Source organism: Crotalus tigris, unplaced genomic scaffold (assembly GCF_016545835.1).
Source record: "Crotalus tigris isolate CLP2741 ecotype Arizona unplaced genomic scaffold, ASM1654583v1 scf7180000017648.698776, whole genome shotgun sequence".
Lineage (NCBI taxonomy): Eukaryota > Metazoa > Chordata > Lepidosauria > Squamata > Viperidae > Crotalus > Crotalus tigris.
In genome coordinates this window covers 484,844-501,090 of record NW_024096540.1, presented here as the reverse complement: position 1 = coordinate 501,090, position 16,247 = coordinate 484,844, and the positions used below count along the sequence as shown (strand labels likewise).

The window sequence follows — 16,247 nt, the reverse complement described above, 5'->3', positions numbered from 1 at the left end:
AGCATGAAAGAAGGTACCTTGACGATGGTTACATTTCCAACACTTTGGGCTTTGATTCGGGTACATTTTCGCCAGGTTTGCTGGGGCTAAGTGCCAGCGATATAGCATTTTATACTGATTTTCCTTATATGCAGCAGATTTGGTTATGGTATAATTTTTGTTCCAAATTATTTCCCAATCTCCTCTAATCTATCAAATTCTAATAAATAATTGTATATTTTGGATATTAATTTTCCTTCGGGGCCTATCAATAGTTTGTCTAGTTGTTTTGGTTCAGTGTCAATTCCATACTCTTCCACATCTTTCTTGTATCTAGATTGTAGTTGTAAATATGGCCACCAATCGATAGATATTCCCTGTTCTTTTAACAGCTGATTATTTTTGAGCTTTCCCTCTTTGTCTAAAATTTCTGAGTATCTGGGCATTTTGCTTATATCTAACATATTGGGGTGGATCATTGCCTCCATGGTGGATAGCCAACCAGGAATTTTCCTATAATGTTTTTTCCTTATATCCTCCCAGGTTCATAACAATGCATCTCTTATTTTATGTCTATAGAAATATGATTATATTCTGTTTCCTTTATCTCACATGAAGGCATGCCACCCCTTCTGTAAATCATGCCCTTCCAGTGTTAAGATTCTTCTGTTATTTAAGTTAACCCAATCTCTTATCCAGACCAGAGTTGCTGCCTTGTAGTAAAATTCCCACGCCGGGAGTCCCAAGCCTCCCCTACTTCTACTGTCTTGGAGAGAGAGTAATTTTATCCTTGCCTTCTTCCCTAGCCAAACAAATTTTGTAATAATTTTATTGAGTTCTCTAAAAAACTTCTTGTCTAATGATATGGGGATTGTCTGAAATAAGTATAATAATTTGGGTAGAATATTCATCTTAATAGTTGTGATCCTACCTAAAAGTGATAGTTGTAGCCTTCCCCATTTTTCCAAATCCTTCTTTATTTGTTGGACAAATACCATATAATTATCTTCCTTTAGGGATGAACATCTCGCAGTTAGCCATATCCCTAAGTATTTAATTTTTTTAGCAGTTTGTAAATCCATTTCTTTTTCTAATTCTTTTTTCTGATTTGTTAAGTTTTTAACTATCATTTTGGTTTTCCTTTTGTTAATTTTAAGTCCAGATATTTTCCCATATTTTTCATATTAGAATGGGACCGGATTCCAAAGGTTCTTCAATGATAAAGACCATATCATCCGCAAAGGCCTGTGTTTTGTACTCTTCTCTTTTAATTTTCGTTCCCTTTATTTCTCGGTTTGCTTTGATTCTATTTAATAGTATTTCTATTGTTAAGATAAAGAGAAATGGTGACAGTGGGCATTCCTGACGTACCCCCTTGGTTATTTGAAATGTGTTGGTAGTATCCCCATTTACTATTACCCTAGCCTTCTACATGTTATATATTGCCGCTATCATATTTTTGAATTTACTTCCCAATTCCATGTGTCTAATTTGCCTAATCATGAATTGCCTATTTAAATTGTCAAAAGCCTTCTGAGCATCCAGAAAAACAAGGGCCACTTGTTTCTCTCGGTGGGCTTCATAATATTCCAGTATGTCTACTATTATTCTTGTGTTGTCTCTTTTTTGTCTATTTGGGAGAAAGCCATTTTGGTCCGGGTGTATTATCTCATTCAATACTCTTTTCAGCCTGTCTGCTATTATGTTCATAAATATTTTGTAATCTGCATTTAAAAGGGATATTGATCTGTAATTACTGACTTGGTTTTTATCTGTGCCTTCTTTCGAGATTAAGGTGATGTGTGCCTCCCTCCACGATTCTGGTATTTTCGCTTCGTGTAGTGCTTTGTTACATATTTCCAACAATATTGGTTCCATAATCTCACTCATTTTTTTGTAAATTTCCCCTGGGAGGCCATGCAGTCCTGGTGTCTTATTATTCTTGAGTCTTAAAATTGCCCCACTCAATTCTTCTGGCCTTATTTCTCTGTTTAGCATTGTTCTTTTTCCCTCCTCTAGTGGTATGATCCCTTCTTCCAACAAGTAATTATCAATTTTGTCCAATGCTATTTCTTTTTGTTTATAAAGGTTCACATAATAATTTTGTACAATTTTCTTTTTCTCTTCTTCATTATTTTGTAGGGTCCCCATCTCATCATATAATTGTTGGATAATCCGTTCTTCTTTTTCCTTCTTCAGTTTGTAAGCCAGCCATCTTCCAGTCTTATTAGCATGTTCAAAAAATAATTGTTTAGAAAATTTTAAATTTCTTGCGATCTTCGCTTGGTCTAGTATGTTTAATTTATGTCTATCAAGCATCAAAGTTTCTTTAACTAATTCATCTTCTGGTTTTGTTTGGAGTTGATTCTCCAATTTTCCAATTTCTTCTTTTAGAATATTATGCTGCTTCCATTTTTCCTTATTTTTCTTTGCCATATAAGCTATTGTCATCCCCCTTATATAAGCTTTCATAGTGTCCCATAAGTTTGTTAATGAAGTGTGTTGTTTTTTTATTTTCATTAAAGAATAATTTCAATTCCTTCGTTATCCTTTCCATATATTCTTTTCCTTTAAGATTTGGGGGTTTAGTGTCCATCTTTTGATTTTTTTTCCCCTTTGGCCTCTCCATTTTATCTCAAGGGGATTATGATCTGTCCACATATTTGGGGAGATCTCAATCTTTTCTATTTCTATAGCTAATCCCTTATTCATCCACAACATATCAATTCTAGACCATGATGCATGAGGATTGGAGTAAAATGTATATTTATTTTCTTTTGGATGTCTATTTATCACATATCTATCAAATTTAGTTCATCTATCATTCTAAAAAATGTTTTTGGTAATATATTTCTTTTATTCTTTTTAGTTTTATCGCTAATGTAATCTTTTTGGATATCAACTATCCCATTATAGTCACCTACAATGCATATATTTCTATGACCTGTTGCAATTATCTTTTCATGCAATTTCTTATAGTACTCCCCCTGGTTCTTATTAGGCACATAGATAACTACCAACAAGATTTGAGTATGCCCTCGTTTTATTTCCATCATTAGGGTTCTTCCTTTTGGGTCTGCATAAATTTGATTAGTCTTTATCCCTTCCTTAATATATACCACTACCCTTTTCTTCTTCTTCTCTTCCAGTGCTGTATAAAGTGTCCCTAACTTTTTATACTCTAAATATTTTTCATCTTGTTTTCGGATGTGTACCTCCTGGAAGCATACTATGTCTGTCTTTTGTTTACTTAGCTTTGTTAGTATTTGTCTTCTTTTTTATCACTGCATTTAGTCCATTAACATTTATTGATATTAATTTCAAATCTTCCATTCTGTTACCTATCTACCAGATATTAGTCTCTGTTTGCCCTTGTAACTATTTGGGATCTTGTTTTAATACCTCTTATTTCTTGGTTTTCTTTTTCTTTTTTGCTTCTCTCTTCCCAGACTCCTCCTTTAGCTTGGTTTTCTTCTTGGCTTACAGTCTCCATCTCCTCCCTACTACTCTGATCCTCTTCATTTCCCATCAGCTGGTCAAAGAAGTCCTATGCCATCACTAAGCTGTCAATTTTAACCTTCTTGCCTTGCCAGGAAATAAGCATTCCCTCTGGGAGTATCCACCTAAACAAGATATTTCGTTTGTTCAATTATGCGGCCAGGAAATGACAGTCCTTACGTTGTTCTCGAACCCTCCTTTATCCTCACCCGGTAATATGCTTCTCTCAAATCCAACTTAGTGAAGACACTCCTCTTTGCCAGGTGGATTAGTAAGTCCTTCAGGAGGGGGAGGGGGTATTTGTTTTCCATGCTCATAGCATTTAGACCTTTATAGTCCACGCAGAGATGAAGTGACCCGTCTTTTTTTTTCTTTAAATAACACCGGGGCTTCCATGGCAAACTTGGCCCATTTGATAAATCCTCTCGCTAGGTTCTTGTCCACATACTACTGCATCTCCTCCATTTCAAGAGGGGACCATTCTCGGTCATCGTAACAGTTTGATAGAGCAATCATTAGGTCGATGGGGAGGCAAGATGTCGCTTTCTTACTAAACCCCTCCACTAGGTCCCAATACTCATTGGGGATGAGTGGCTTGCCTTGTTGAGACAGGACAGCTATTTGCACTAGCTGAGCCCTCCAGTAACGTCTGTCGAGTTAAGGGGGGGCTTAGGTCCTATAGGTAATCTCACAATCCTCATTCCCTTCTCCTACCAGATAAACAGCTTTAATTTGTCTAACCAGGCTAGCCCTATGATCACAGCCTCAGTCATTTTCGGAGCCACCATGAAATGAATGAACTCCCAGTGCTCACCTATTTCTAAGCTTAGGGGTTCAGTTAATTGCTTGATTAAAGTTCCTCCCATTAGGGAGTACATCGGCTTGCTCAAACCTCATGGGTTTGGTGAGCAGCCTTGCTTGTATGCCCATTTTCAGGACAAGTGCAAATGAATAATGCACCAGGAGCATCCTGAGTCCACTAGCACTTTCAGATCTACCTGCGCCCCCATCTTAGGGATTATGAGTTTGGCAGGTAGAGAAAAGGGTGGAATGGGTCAACTCACCATTGGGTCATTCTCTCCTTTGTCGTCACTGTCATAGGGGGGTAGAGCAGCAGCAGGTCCAGCTTGGGCCTTGGCACTCTCCTGTGTGGGGGATGTAACTTGGGCAACAGGTTCCTGCACGATCTAGTTGCATTTCTCTTTCGCTGGCTGCTGGGCTGGTTTTTTCCTCACTGGTGGTCCCGGTCTATTCTGCGGTTGAGGGTAAGGGACTGGGTAACTCGCTGCTCGATGTCCCTGTGTCCACATCTGAAGCATTTAATCAGTGGGCCTGCAGGTGGCTTGGTGTTTTCAGTAGCCACAGCAGTTGGAGGCTTTTTTGGGGGGGTGGCGGCTATTTGGGTTGGTCTGGCCTCAGTCCAGCTTCTTGAGGTGGGGGCTTCTTATAATGGGCAAGCTGGATGTCCAGTCTTACTGCTGCCTGGTACTATTCTTGCAACTGATTTGGGACTGCTCAATAGACACAAGCCTGGAGAGGTGGTCGTCCAGTCCCTCCTTGAAATGATGAACTAGGGATTGCTCGGGCCACCTCTCTATTCAGCCGGCTGTCTTGCGAAACTCTCACATGTATTCCAGTGCAGGTCTGCCAGCTTGTTTTATCTTATGGACTTGCTCCTCCGCTTTGAGGACAATGGATGGGTCCTCAAATCTTGCTCTCAGTCCTAGAAGGAAGAGATGGAAGTCCCCCAATTCAGGTGCTTGCTCATTGTATAAATTGTTCAGCCACTCGGATGCTTCCCCTTCTAAGTTGGATGCAACCATGTCGACCATAGTGACTGGGTTCGGGTAAAAATAGGCGCAGCATGTGGCAACGCACCTGGTTGAGGAAGAAGATAAACGTCTCCAGGTCTCCATCGAAAGCTGCTCTAAGGGGTGGTGCCATCAGTGGTTGCTGTGCTCCCCAGGGAGCCTGCATTCCCAGTGGTTGCTGGCTTCCCCACTGTGGATGTTGCACCCCCAACGGTTGCTGGCCTCCCCATGGTGGCTGCTGCATCCCCAGTTGCTGCAGGCCTTCCAGCGTTTATTGCTCATTCGGGGGCTGTGTGACTCCCAATTGCTGTATGACGCCCAATGGTCTCAGCGACTGCTGGAATGGCATCCCCAGTTGCTGCAGGCCTCCTAGTGGTTGTTGCATGTTCAGAGGCTGTTGCCACCCCCACTGTTGCTGACTTGCAGGCAGTTGTGGCATTCCCAGCTGTTGTAGGCCCCCCTGTGGCCCCAGCGATGGTTGTTGTGGGATCCCCAGTGGTTGCGGGCCCCTCAGCAGTTGCTGCACATTCGGAGATGGCGGCCAACCCCACTGCTGCTGTTGCACCCCCAATGGTTGCTGGCCTCCCCATGGTGGCGGCTGCATCACTCCTGGTTACTACAAGGCTCCTATCTGCTGCTGCACATTCAGGAGCTGCAGCCACCCCCACCACTGTTGCTGTACCTCCAGAGGCTGTTGGCCTCCCAGGCTGCGGCATCCCCCATTGCTGTATGGGCCTCGGGCTGGGTGGCCAGCAGGCACATTAATCTGGGCTTCGACTATCCTGGTGATGGCTCAGGGTCTTGTATTGCCTGCGGTGGTCTGGGCTTTTGGAGGGGCGATGACTGGAGCTGTCCCTCCCTGTGGGGCTGGAGGCTACGGTAGGTGGCTTTGTGGACAGGTAAGCTGCTTGACCTATGTAGGTAGGGCTGGGGCTTCCCCTCAGCATGAGTTATTGGCTGCCTCACCAATCATCATGATTGCTCATGTATGGAGAACGGGAAAGTTGTTCCCCACTTTTCATCTCTAGCTCCTCAAATCTTTCCACCAACTTCTCCACTGACTGACTACGGACTGCGGACAGGTACTTCCACTCACAAAAGTCATTAGCGGTAGTCGATTTCATGATTCTTCACCGGCCCAGGGAACACAACTTGCAGGAAGCCCTTCTTTGCAGCTTGCCCTCATCCGCCTTCGAAGCGTTTGTGGCAAGGTCGTCTTGAGGTGTCTGGAGTCTCCACTGGGAAAGGTCTATTCCAATGACCAGATCAGCTCTCCTCGAGGTTTGGGCCTTGCTCCTATCTGGGACACCTGAAAAGGATCCTTCTCCACTGGCGCGCTGGCCTGTGCTCCCTCCCCTGAGGTAGCAGCCACGGGGTGCTGGTTCCAGGCGTCCCTCCCTTTTCCATGTTGGGATCTTCCCTGAATCTTTGTTGGTCTATCCCTCAGCTCTAGGGACAGCGACTGGGGCTCAGGACCCCAAGATAGATAGGTAAAATTTGTAGTTTCTGGTTTAATGTCATGGTTCCAATAGATGAAACTCTTCAAAAGAACTTCCAGGCATTGTTTACCTTAAAGAAACCTTTATTCGAGAAACCAAGTATTGGCACTACAACCAGAAACTAAATTCCCCTCCCCTGGATACAAAGTAACAAAGTGCAATTCCCTCCTCCAATAAACAGTCATAAATCACATTTCCCAATTAGCTCTCCAGTCCGCAAAGCACTATCGGCTCTAGGCCCAATGTTCTTGGGTTCCCACTATTAAGTTATTATTGTTATGACTAGCTGGACTCTTATCCCTATTCCCCCTCCCAGCAGCAACTAATTCCAAAATCAATAGAGAAAATGGCTGCATTTCCATCTGTTGTCAAAGCAAGAACATCTGATGTTAGCAGCATTGACAGTTGATATACAAACTCAAGAGTAGGGGGGGGGGAGAGGTTTCTAAGCTTTTAACGTAGAAAGCTGAGAATTGTGCGCAGAACCAATAGAATAAAGATATAAAGTCTTTTCAAGTTGATAATATATACAGTCTTTTTGGTAGAAGTTCAATATAGTTAAATCAGTAACTCATTTTCTCAATAATCTAAAAAAAACCCTTGTACCGTTTGTCTTTCCATACGGAACAATTAATTATTTCAAGCTACTCCGCCAGTGTTATTAAATCAGTTAGAGTCCCAAGGAGGGAAAGTATCTAAATTCCAGCAATTAACATGCAAAAAAGAAAAAGAAAAAAAACATTGTAAAGAATGAAGTTAAAACAAAGGCGTTTTTGGAGACATAGGCTGGGCAGACATGATGTCAATCCTTTTCTTTGGCAAACTTACCACAGAGAAGAAATTCTCTGAATATTCACACACACACTAGCCAAGGAATGCGGTCCAAGAAGCTGCAGGGTGATTCCATGCCACTGCTTTTCTAATCCAGGAGTGAAATAGCTACAGGGATCTGCTCTGTAGCTATCAAACTAGTTGTTTGTCTAGCAGAACAAAGATATGTGCTGCTAGTTCAGAACACCATACTGAGTAGAGTCTACCTAAATTATGCCAATTTTTTAATTAAAGGATCTTAATCATATTGGCAGCCAATGAGACTACATAGAGATACATATTAATTTACTAAACTGAAATAACAGCATTAATGCACCTTGGAGTATAGTCATGCTGGCCACATGACCATGGAAGTGTCTTCAGACAATGCTAGCTCCCTTGGCTAAGAAACAAAGATGAGCACCATCCCCTAGAGTCAGACACAAGTGGACAGGGGAAACCCTTATCCTTTACCTTTTACCTTATTTCTAAATGTACTTTCAAAAATCTAATGCTGGAGGTTCTGTGGTTCATTTCTGAAAAACTACAATAGTCAGTTAGAGAAGGAGGACAATATTTTTCAGATAAGCTTATGTTACACATTCCTCAGAACCACCAAGAGGATCAAACTATAGAATTTGTATTATTTCAGGAGCCACAGTATAAATAACTTATGCTAGAAAGTACAAGAGCACTTAGATTTAGATATGAGTCAACAATTGAAAGTGTTTCAAAACGCTCTATAGCATCACAGAATTAAAATGCTCTTTGCATAGCTATGGGGAAAAGGAACTAGACTTCAATGCACAAACCTCAGTGCAAAACCATTTTTGTACGTCATATGTTTTTTAGATTTTAATTTAAGTTTAATTTAAAAAAGCTATTGCTTTAAATCCATTAGACACATAGATGGTGGGCTAAGCTCACTGTTAGGTGCTCACAACATTAGGATAAGATTGTTCTTGGAGTCATATTCTTGATGAAGCCTTTGTTCTCCTGAATTACATATCCATTAGCTGGAAACTAACAGAAGAAGAAAATAGCTATTGCATGTTCTTACAGTTGCAAAAAAAGCACTATAAGGGTCGAAGCACATGCTGTCTTCCACCAAATGTACTTAGCCCAAAAAAACCTGCCTTTTTAATATATGTGAGCATGTATTTCATTGTCAAAAATTGTATTTGGAGAATTAATTTCAGCACATATACTTATTTATATGCTTAATTTCCATTATAAATAAAGGACATAACTATTATTGAATCAACAGATCTAAATTTAAATAGTTTAATTCTACACATAAGACTATTATATTATAAGATATACATTTTTTCTCATTTTTATGTGTTTGCAGATATTTTTAACAAAATTTTAATATTTTTTGATAAAGAACAATACTGGGTTTTTTTTTTCAAAATGGCTTGGTGCTTTCTTACAAAATAACAGTAGTATCTTTCTTTTCATATTCTAACAAATTCATCAAATTTAAAACACTTTTTACCATGGTACTAATAAATACTATATAAAACAAACATTTTACAATTTTTTTTCCAGAATTATTTTGTTCTGGGCTGTAGTTCTTTCCTGTCCAAGGGGATGAAAAAAGATTCCAGCCAAACATGATAAGCACAAATCATGCCTAAATAGGAGTGTGGGAAGAATCCAGAGAAAGAAATATTTTGGGGAATATTAAAAAGGCAGAATATATTTCCCCAAAGGAATAATGGAGAAAAAGACATAAACCAGCCCCAGCCCCTAGGCAGAGGCCAGTTTTTAGAAATGCAAATTCAATAATCCATTCTGTAAGGTTAGAGCCTTCCAGCTAGAAACTGAAGAGATTAGGAAGACAAACCTAAAATCTACATACCCCACCCAAATTCTAAGGACAGGAAACATAATAGGATTAACCCACCAATACCAAAAGGACACACTCAGACTCCAGTCAAAGTATATGACAAAGGAAATACAAAGCCTCTAACAGGAAGAATTCCAAATACAAAGTCCAAAGGAGACATAAAAGCCCACCATTCCTTGCTACATGTGGTCAGTTTTTCCCAGAGCCATCTTTCTGTCTGGCTGTCCAATTCAATAAACTGCAACCTTCTTTCTAAAGCAGTCTCCGTTTTGATTATTCCCAGCTTGGACTGGACCCTGATGAGGATTTTTCTTTCTACAGGAGCACACAATAGAGTTACAGATAGTCCTCATTTAGCAACTTGTTTATTAAACAAAGTTAGTCACTAAATGAAACCATATCTATGCTTATGATTTTACTTCAGCTTTGATTTGTTTTATAGACCTGTGAAGGTTGTAAACGTAAGGATTGGTTATAAAGTTACCTTTTCATTGCTGTCTTAACTGTGAATGGTCTCTAAATAAGGCAGTTCCTAAACAAGGACTATCTGTATAGAAATGCCTCAGAAAACTTGGGATGATGCGGTATATTTAAAAACTAATTATTGACTCAAATCAGAGATGAAATTATTATATCACCTACTTCTTTATATTCTTCTTTCTTGGATTTAAGATTTATATACACACTTTGCATTAAGAGGATCTTGCATGGTGCAGGATGCGCGCAGGGAGGTCCCCTAAACTAGATCCTGATTCTAGTCATGTATTCTTCCTTTTTCTTTTTATGTGTATGTCAATGTATGTTCTCCTATGCAGAATGCCAAAGTTGTTGCTGTAGCAGATCTATTATTTATCTTTCAACAATGAGGATATTTTCTCTCTTTCTGCTTCAGGAAGATTATTTTTTCAAACTGACATGTCTGCTGAAAGATCCTCAGTGTGTTATAAAGGATTCCAGATAATTAAAATATTCTTCCTCTGTGTAAATAAAGCGCTAGACAGCTCTGTTCATCTTCAGGAGAACTAAAATCCTGGCTATAACAAGGAACTATCTTGCAAATTAATAGCAGTGGCTAAGTTGTCCTTTTACTCATCATCTCAGTAAGGAACTCCTTCTGAGAACACAGTTTGAAAACTATGGGAATGGCAGAGGAGAAAGAAGAAAATTGCTAGGACAATGTATGCACAATATGTCAACATTCAGCACTTGTACATTTCAAAACCCAGCACTCAGAGGAAGAACCCACAGAATGTAGCTGACTACAGTTCCAGGCAATTATTCACAATGAACAGAATCTATTTACTGATGAAAATTAGGATAGGGCAAGCAAACTCTTCTGTCAGAGCAAAAGAGATCTTAATGGAGGCTATATCTATATTTCATACAACTCTATAACTACAAATCAACTGTACTGCTATTCTGGCCAGCCCTCAAAATAGAATATTTTACAAGGAGAACAGGGCAGCTTTGAATTTTTAGAACTAAACAGGACCCTTCTATTCTCTCAAACGTCTATAATCTGTAAAACTGAGCCTTCCATTGCAATCTGGAGCTAATTTCTCTTGCACTGTTCTCTCTCACATGGTCACATATTCTTCAAATTATAAACTCAGCAAAAAGTAATTATCATCTAAGCATTACATGATTCACACAAAAAAAACATCAAAGAAGTGAACAAATGTATAAAATATATAATCACTCATGTAATAATTTCTACAGCAAATCTGCCATATGATCAGGAAAAGCTAGCATAGCCATATCACAAAGAGTTATTCCACTCCTGTGTAGGAACTCCACACAAGACATATAGAGACAATAGAAGAGTTTAAATCAGTAAGGAGGAGCCAAGGAGGCCTCTGGAAGAAGAGATAAGGTTTTACACTTGTAAACAAAAGTCTGCCTATATCACTGGCTACACAATTCCTGGCAAACAAAATTCTTGCATGTTATTTTTTAATATAGTAAAGATTTGTGAATCATCATTTATTCATACAGTGATGCCAGAAATAACCAAAAGAGGGAGAGATGTATCAGTCTATTATTTCATTATTAAATCAATACACAGTTACCTGAACAGCAAAGTCAATGTTTAGACCTTTTCGAGGACTCAAATGCAAAATTTTGATTTTGCAGAATATACAGAATTCTTTCTCTAACCTACTGACTCTTTAACACCAAAAGAATGCAATTTTCCCTTTTTTCTCCTAATTTTGTGTTCTCTTGTTCTATTAAAAATATAAATTGCATATTTCATTTAAATCTTTTTTGCTGCTGCTGCTGTTGCTGATGTAGGTGACAATATAAAGTTCTTGAAAAAAGTACTGTGGGAAGAATCCAGAGAAAGAAATATTTGGGGAAATATTAAAAAGGCAGAATATATTTCCCCAAAGGATTTTAAAGGCAGACACCAACCCACCCACCCCAAGACTCTCTGCCCCAGACAGAAATCAGGTCTGCAGAAAGTTTAATAGTCAAAGTTCTTTTCCTGTTAGGATTAAAGTACCACATTAGGCCATTGGGGCAATTTATATATACTCAAATAAATATATAGTATTAAGTTTCAAATTAATCCAAGATATAAGACAGAAAGTACTACTCACCCAAGAACATCATACCATCTGTACTGAAAAGTGATTTTAAACTTAAAAGATTTGGAAACCAATTTCTTGAACCTAGGATCAACATTTCACCCACAACTTAAAATTCCTACATGAAATTTTACTACTAGGAGAACATTAGTAAACAGAATTATTAAACCCCAGAATTCTAGCAACATTATAGGATCTTTTGTTTGCTTAAGAATCAAATTATTCATTACCTCCCAGTCCAGGTCTTAGACGATTATCATAACCATCCAGAAGTCTGTCTAGAATTCTTGTGAAGATGGTAATGTTATTTTTTGCTTCATCTTCATTGATGTCAGCCAGTGCTGATCTAACAGATATTGGGGGAAAAATAAACTAAGTATGCTCCATGTACATTCATTATGATTTGAATATGTAGTGATCAATAGCTTTTTAGATATGGGACCTTTCATTTAACATCACATATATTAAAACTTAACATTCTAAATGTTTCTAAATCCTGCTACTTCCTGCAGTAAATTCTACTCCATATTAAATACTCAAATTATGTATACTTTTCCACTCTGTATCTGTAACCAGTAACCTTGGGTGATGTTGAAAAAGCTAAGCTGGATTAGGTATAGTCAATACTTGAATGGAAGATGATCAGGAAGTCTTCAACTTATAGCCAAGATTAGAATTTGGAAAACACTATCCCAGGAGAAAACAGTGAGAACCACTCCATATTTGTGTTAAGAAAACTGCACAACATGTCCAGCAGGTCACCAGGAATCAAATCTGGCTTCTATTACCTTCTTCTGGGATTTGTTCAAAATTCAATCTAACTTATAAATGTAAGGTTTCTGATGATCTACTATCCAAGTATTAACCCAACCCTGTTTAGTTTTTTCAAGATGTATCAAAGCTAGCTAGATGTTGCCATCTGCTTTACTGCTATCAATTATACAAATATAAGTAGTTGGTAACAACCCCTAAAAGAAGAGGTTGACATGATTTTTCTGATCTTTGCAAAATTGGAAACAGAATGAGAAAAGCTGTGCATAAAGCAGTCCAAAATACTGCACAATGCTGCTATTTCTAATTACCTATGAAAACAAGAGTTAAATAGAACTCCCCAACTGGTGCTGTACAAATGAATGTCTTCAAGGACAATCAGTACAAAGATGTTGAATATCATTTTTTTTACTTTAAACCATCTAAAAATTTACTGTATTCATTTAGGGACTGTATGGTTCACAAGCCATAGATCACGGGTGCCAAACTTGCTGTATCACGTGAGCTGTCGTGACATATCGTGCCCTTTTTTGCATTGCTGGAGCTGGGGTAGGCGCAGCTTCCACATGATGCAACCGGCCCATGGGCCGGCATTTTGACACCCTTGCCATAGATGAATTCCCCATGTTGAATTAGCCTCCATGTTTGTAATTAATGAGCACATACAGGATGACAAAGCAAATGATAAGAGTTCTGCCCAGTTTTTTTTAAAAAACCACCGAGATTGGCATTATTGCAGTTAAAATATTTTCAACAACAGTAATTGAAAACAATAATCAGGTTTCAGTGAAAGAAGTATATTGATTTCCTAAAATAAAAAACATCACATGCAGAATGAATTTGAAGATGAATGGAAAAGAAAATAGCAATAACAAAAAATCATTTAATTCCCTCCTTTCTTTTTACTAAAAGCAATAATATATACAATATGCTTTTGCTATCTGGCTAAGACTGAAAAGCTAAAGCACCTCATAATATGCAAATTCAAATAACAAAGACATACAAATTTCAAATAACAGAATCACATTAAAATAACATTAATATTGCTTTATCATCTCCATGTAATCATCTAAAAGTATTTGCCACAGGTTACTCAAAACATATTCTAAATACTATTATTAATCCATGCATAATGTGTAAAAAAATGTTTCTGGAAGTGTTCAATGAAGGTCTTTTCCATAGACAAATTAGTACACAAATTGTAATAACTGTATCATTGAGTCTAATTCTGAAAAATTAGGAATCATTTCCTGTTATTCATGCTGGTTCCTTGACTTACTCACTTGAGTAAAGATAGGAAGACCAGGCCTTCTATGGTCAAACTCATACTGCGATATCTTTGCTAGTTGGATAAAATTGAAAATACTTTTTAATTCTGACCACAGAAATATGTAGCCAATTATTTAGCCCCAAATCTTATTTTTACAATAAACTTTGAAGTTCAAAGATTTGAGGAAAACAAATATTCAAATACATTAGCTAGGATGATAGTACAATCAAGATTGTGAATCTACAAGCAAAAATTGTAGTGACAAATCACTATTAACTGGATGCATAATGAGGTCAGGTGACACCTAATTTAATGAACATCTTTAAATTGTGCTACATGATGTTGTTATTTTAGAAATGCCATTTATTCAGCAGCCAGAAAAGTTGATTAATAATTCATATTGTTTTATTTTATGGGATTATGGAATTGTATACTATCTCCACCTAGAGGTTTACAGATTAAACAAGTCCATTCTGTTATTTTGACCAAAAATACTGGTCTGTATACAAAAATACCCCATTACCTTCCCTATTTTATCTTATTTCTGGACTTTAGAAAAATCTTATTCTCTGTGTGGACAGGCTTGGGATAATTAATAGTAGCACTATGATTCCAGAAATCATTGCAAAACATTAAAGAATACAGAAACAGAAAAACAATCTGTAAACTAATTTCTGTTTTATTTTAGGCTAAACATGACAAATGTCATTTGATATTTAAAAGCATAGGTGTACTATAAGGTTATTAGCATTTTACCATCTCCATAACTTCTTCCTTTACTTGACTTGTTCTGCATACAATTAGAAAGCTCATGTTAGGAATATGATTTTTGATCACTCATCTCTGTATATCTGCCATTTACAGAAACCAACCCCCAGAAAACAATATATTGCTTATAGAAAATCCAAATTTCCTCTCACCTTGCAGAAAAGCATATCAAGAAAATGAGAAGCCACTGCATCATGTAGGGTATTTTCTTCCTCTTCAGAGCAGCTGCTTTGCAAAACCTAAAGACTAAAAAGGAGAGGATACTTAGCTTATATATCTATCTACTGATGCTTTCAGTTCAACTCAACTACCATCACTTCAAGGAGGACTTTAAATCTTGGGATCTCAGAAGCACTTTTTCTCCCAGTGACAACTTATATCGCCATCCTTCTCTGAGATCATGCGTTGCTGGAACATGCAATGCATAACTAAAAGTGACATATGGACAGATGCAACTACTACTATTTTCTCTCCGCCCTTCTCTGTAACATAAAGATTCCAGACTTTTCCCTATCCAGTAAACTATTTAATCACTTCACCACTGGTATTATACATTTACCCTAATTTTATATATTTTCCAAAATATATGAGACAGAGAGAAGGAGGAGGAAGAAGAAGAAAGGAAGAGAAAGGGTATTACAGATATCCTTGTAATCCAATGCAATTTCTATCTTCCAAATGTTAACCATGGTTGACTGAAGACAATACCTGTCACGTTCATGAAGACGGGAGATGCAGGACAGCACAAAGTTGCAGTATTTTTTTTAAAAGGATCTACTCAAAACAGGAGGCTCGTATTAGCGGAAGGTTCAGTGAATCCTCTTTATGCACAAGCACATTCACAGGAGACAGGCGGAAACGGAGACTAACATCTCCCCCTCCCCATTTTCGTGCAGATCAATACACAAAGCCACTAATTCTTGAGTTTTTCCTTGGATGGAGATAAGAGGGTGAGGAGCCTACCTTGGGAGGCGCTCAAAGGAGCTTCCAAATATATATATATAAAGAGAGAGAAAGCGATGGTGGTGGCGGTGGTGATGACAATGATAATGAGGAGGAGTAAGAGGGGGACTTGGTGAGGCTGAAAAAATCTTGCCAAGGGAGGAAAGGAAGCTCGAGAACGGGGAAACTTGGGAGGCTTACGGGGTGGGGGTGGGGAGGGCGCCGAAAGATGACTGCAGCACCAGTACCACAGAGCAACCCTACAAAAGCAGCGGATCCAGAGCGGGCTTGGCGTGCCCGGGCGCGCGCGAAAGGGGGGGAAACCGGAGTGCGAAGCTGGCGCAGGCGAGCAGCAGTCTGTCCGCGTGCGGGGCTAGTCGCGGGGGAGGAGGAGGGAGGAGGGAGGAGCAGGAGGAGGAGCGCGCGCTGCCATCCGCGCACCCGAGCAAACGGACAGCA

The 16,247-nt window shown here is 38.7% G+C and overlaps 1 protein-coding gene across 1 annotated transcript in view; it reads right to left on the bottom strand.

Annotated features, from left to right (window-relative positions):
• LOC120304766 (gamma-aminobutyric acid receptor subunit alpha-2-like) overlaps positions 1-15,948 on the bottom strand; it is a 211,418-nt gene extending 195,470 nt beyond the window's left edge. Inside the window, exons 1-3 of the mRNA XM_039335715.1 lie at positions 15,555-15,948; positions 14,999-15,092; positions 12,268-12,383 (exon numbers count right to left, since the gene is read on the bottom strand). Of these exons, the coding sequence (XP_039191649.1) occupies positions 12,268-12,383; positions 14,999-15,092; positions 15,555-15,567 (223 nt within the window). The 5' untranslated portion in view covers positions 15,568-15,948. The remainder of the gene's footprint in view (positions 1-12,267; positions 12,384-14,998; positions 15,093-15,554) is intronic.
• Positions 15,949-16,247: the final 299 nt, after the last annotated feature.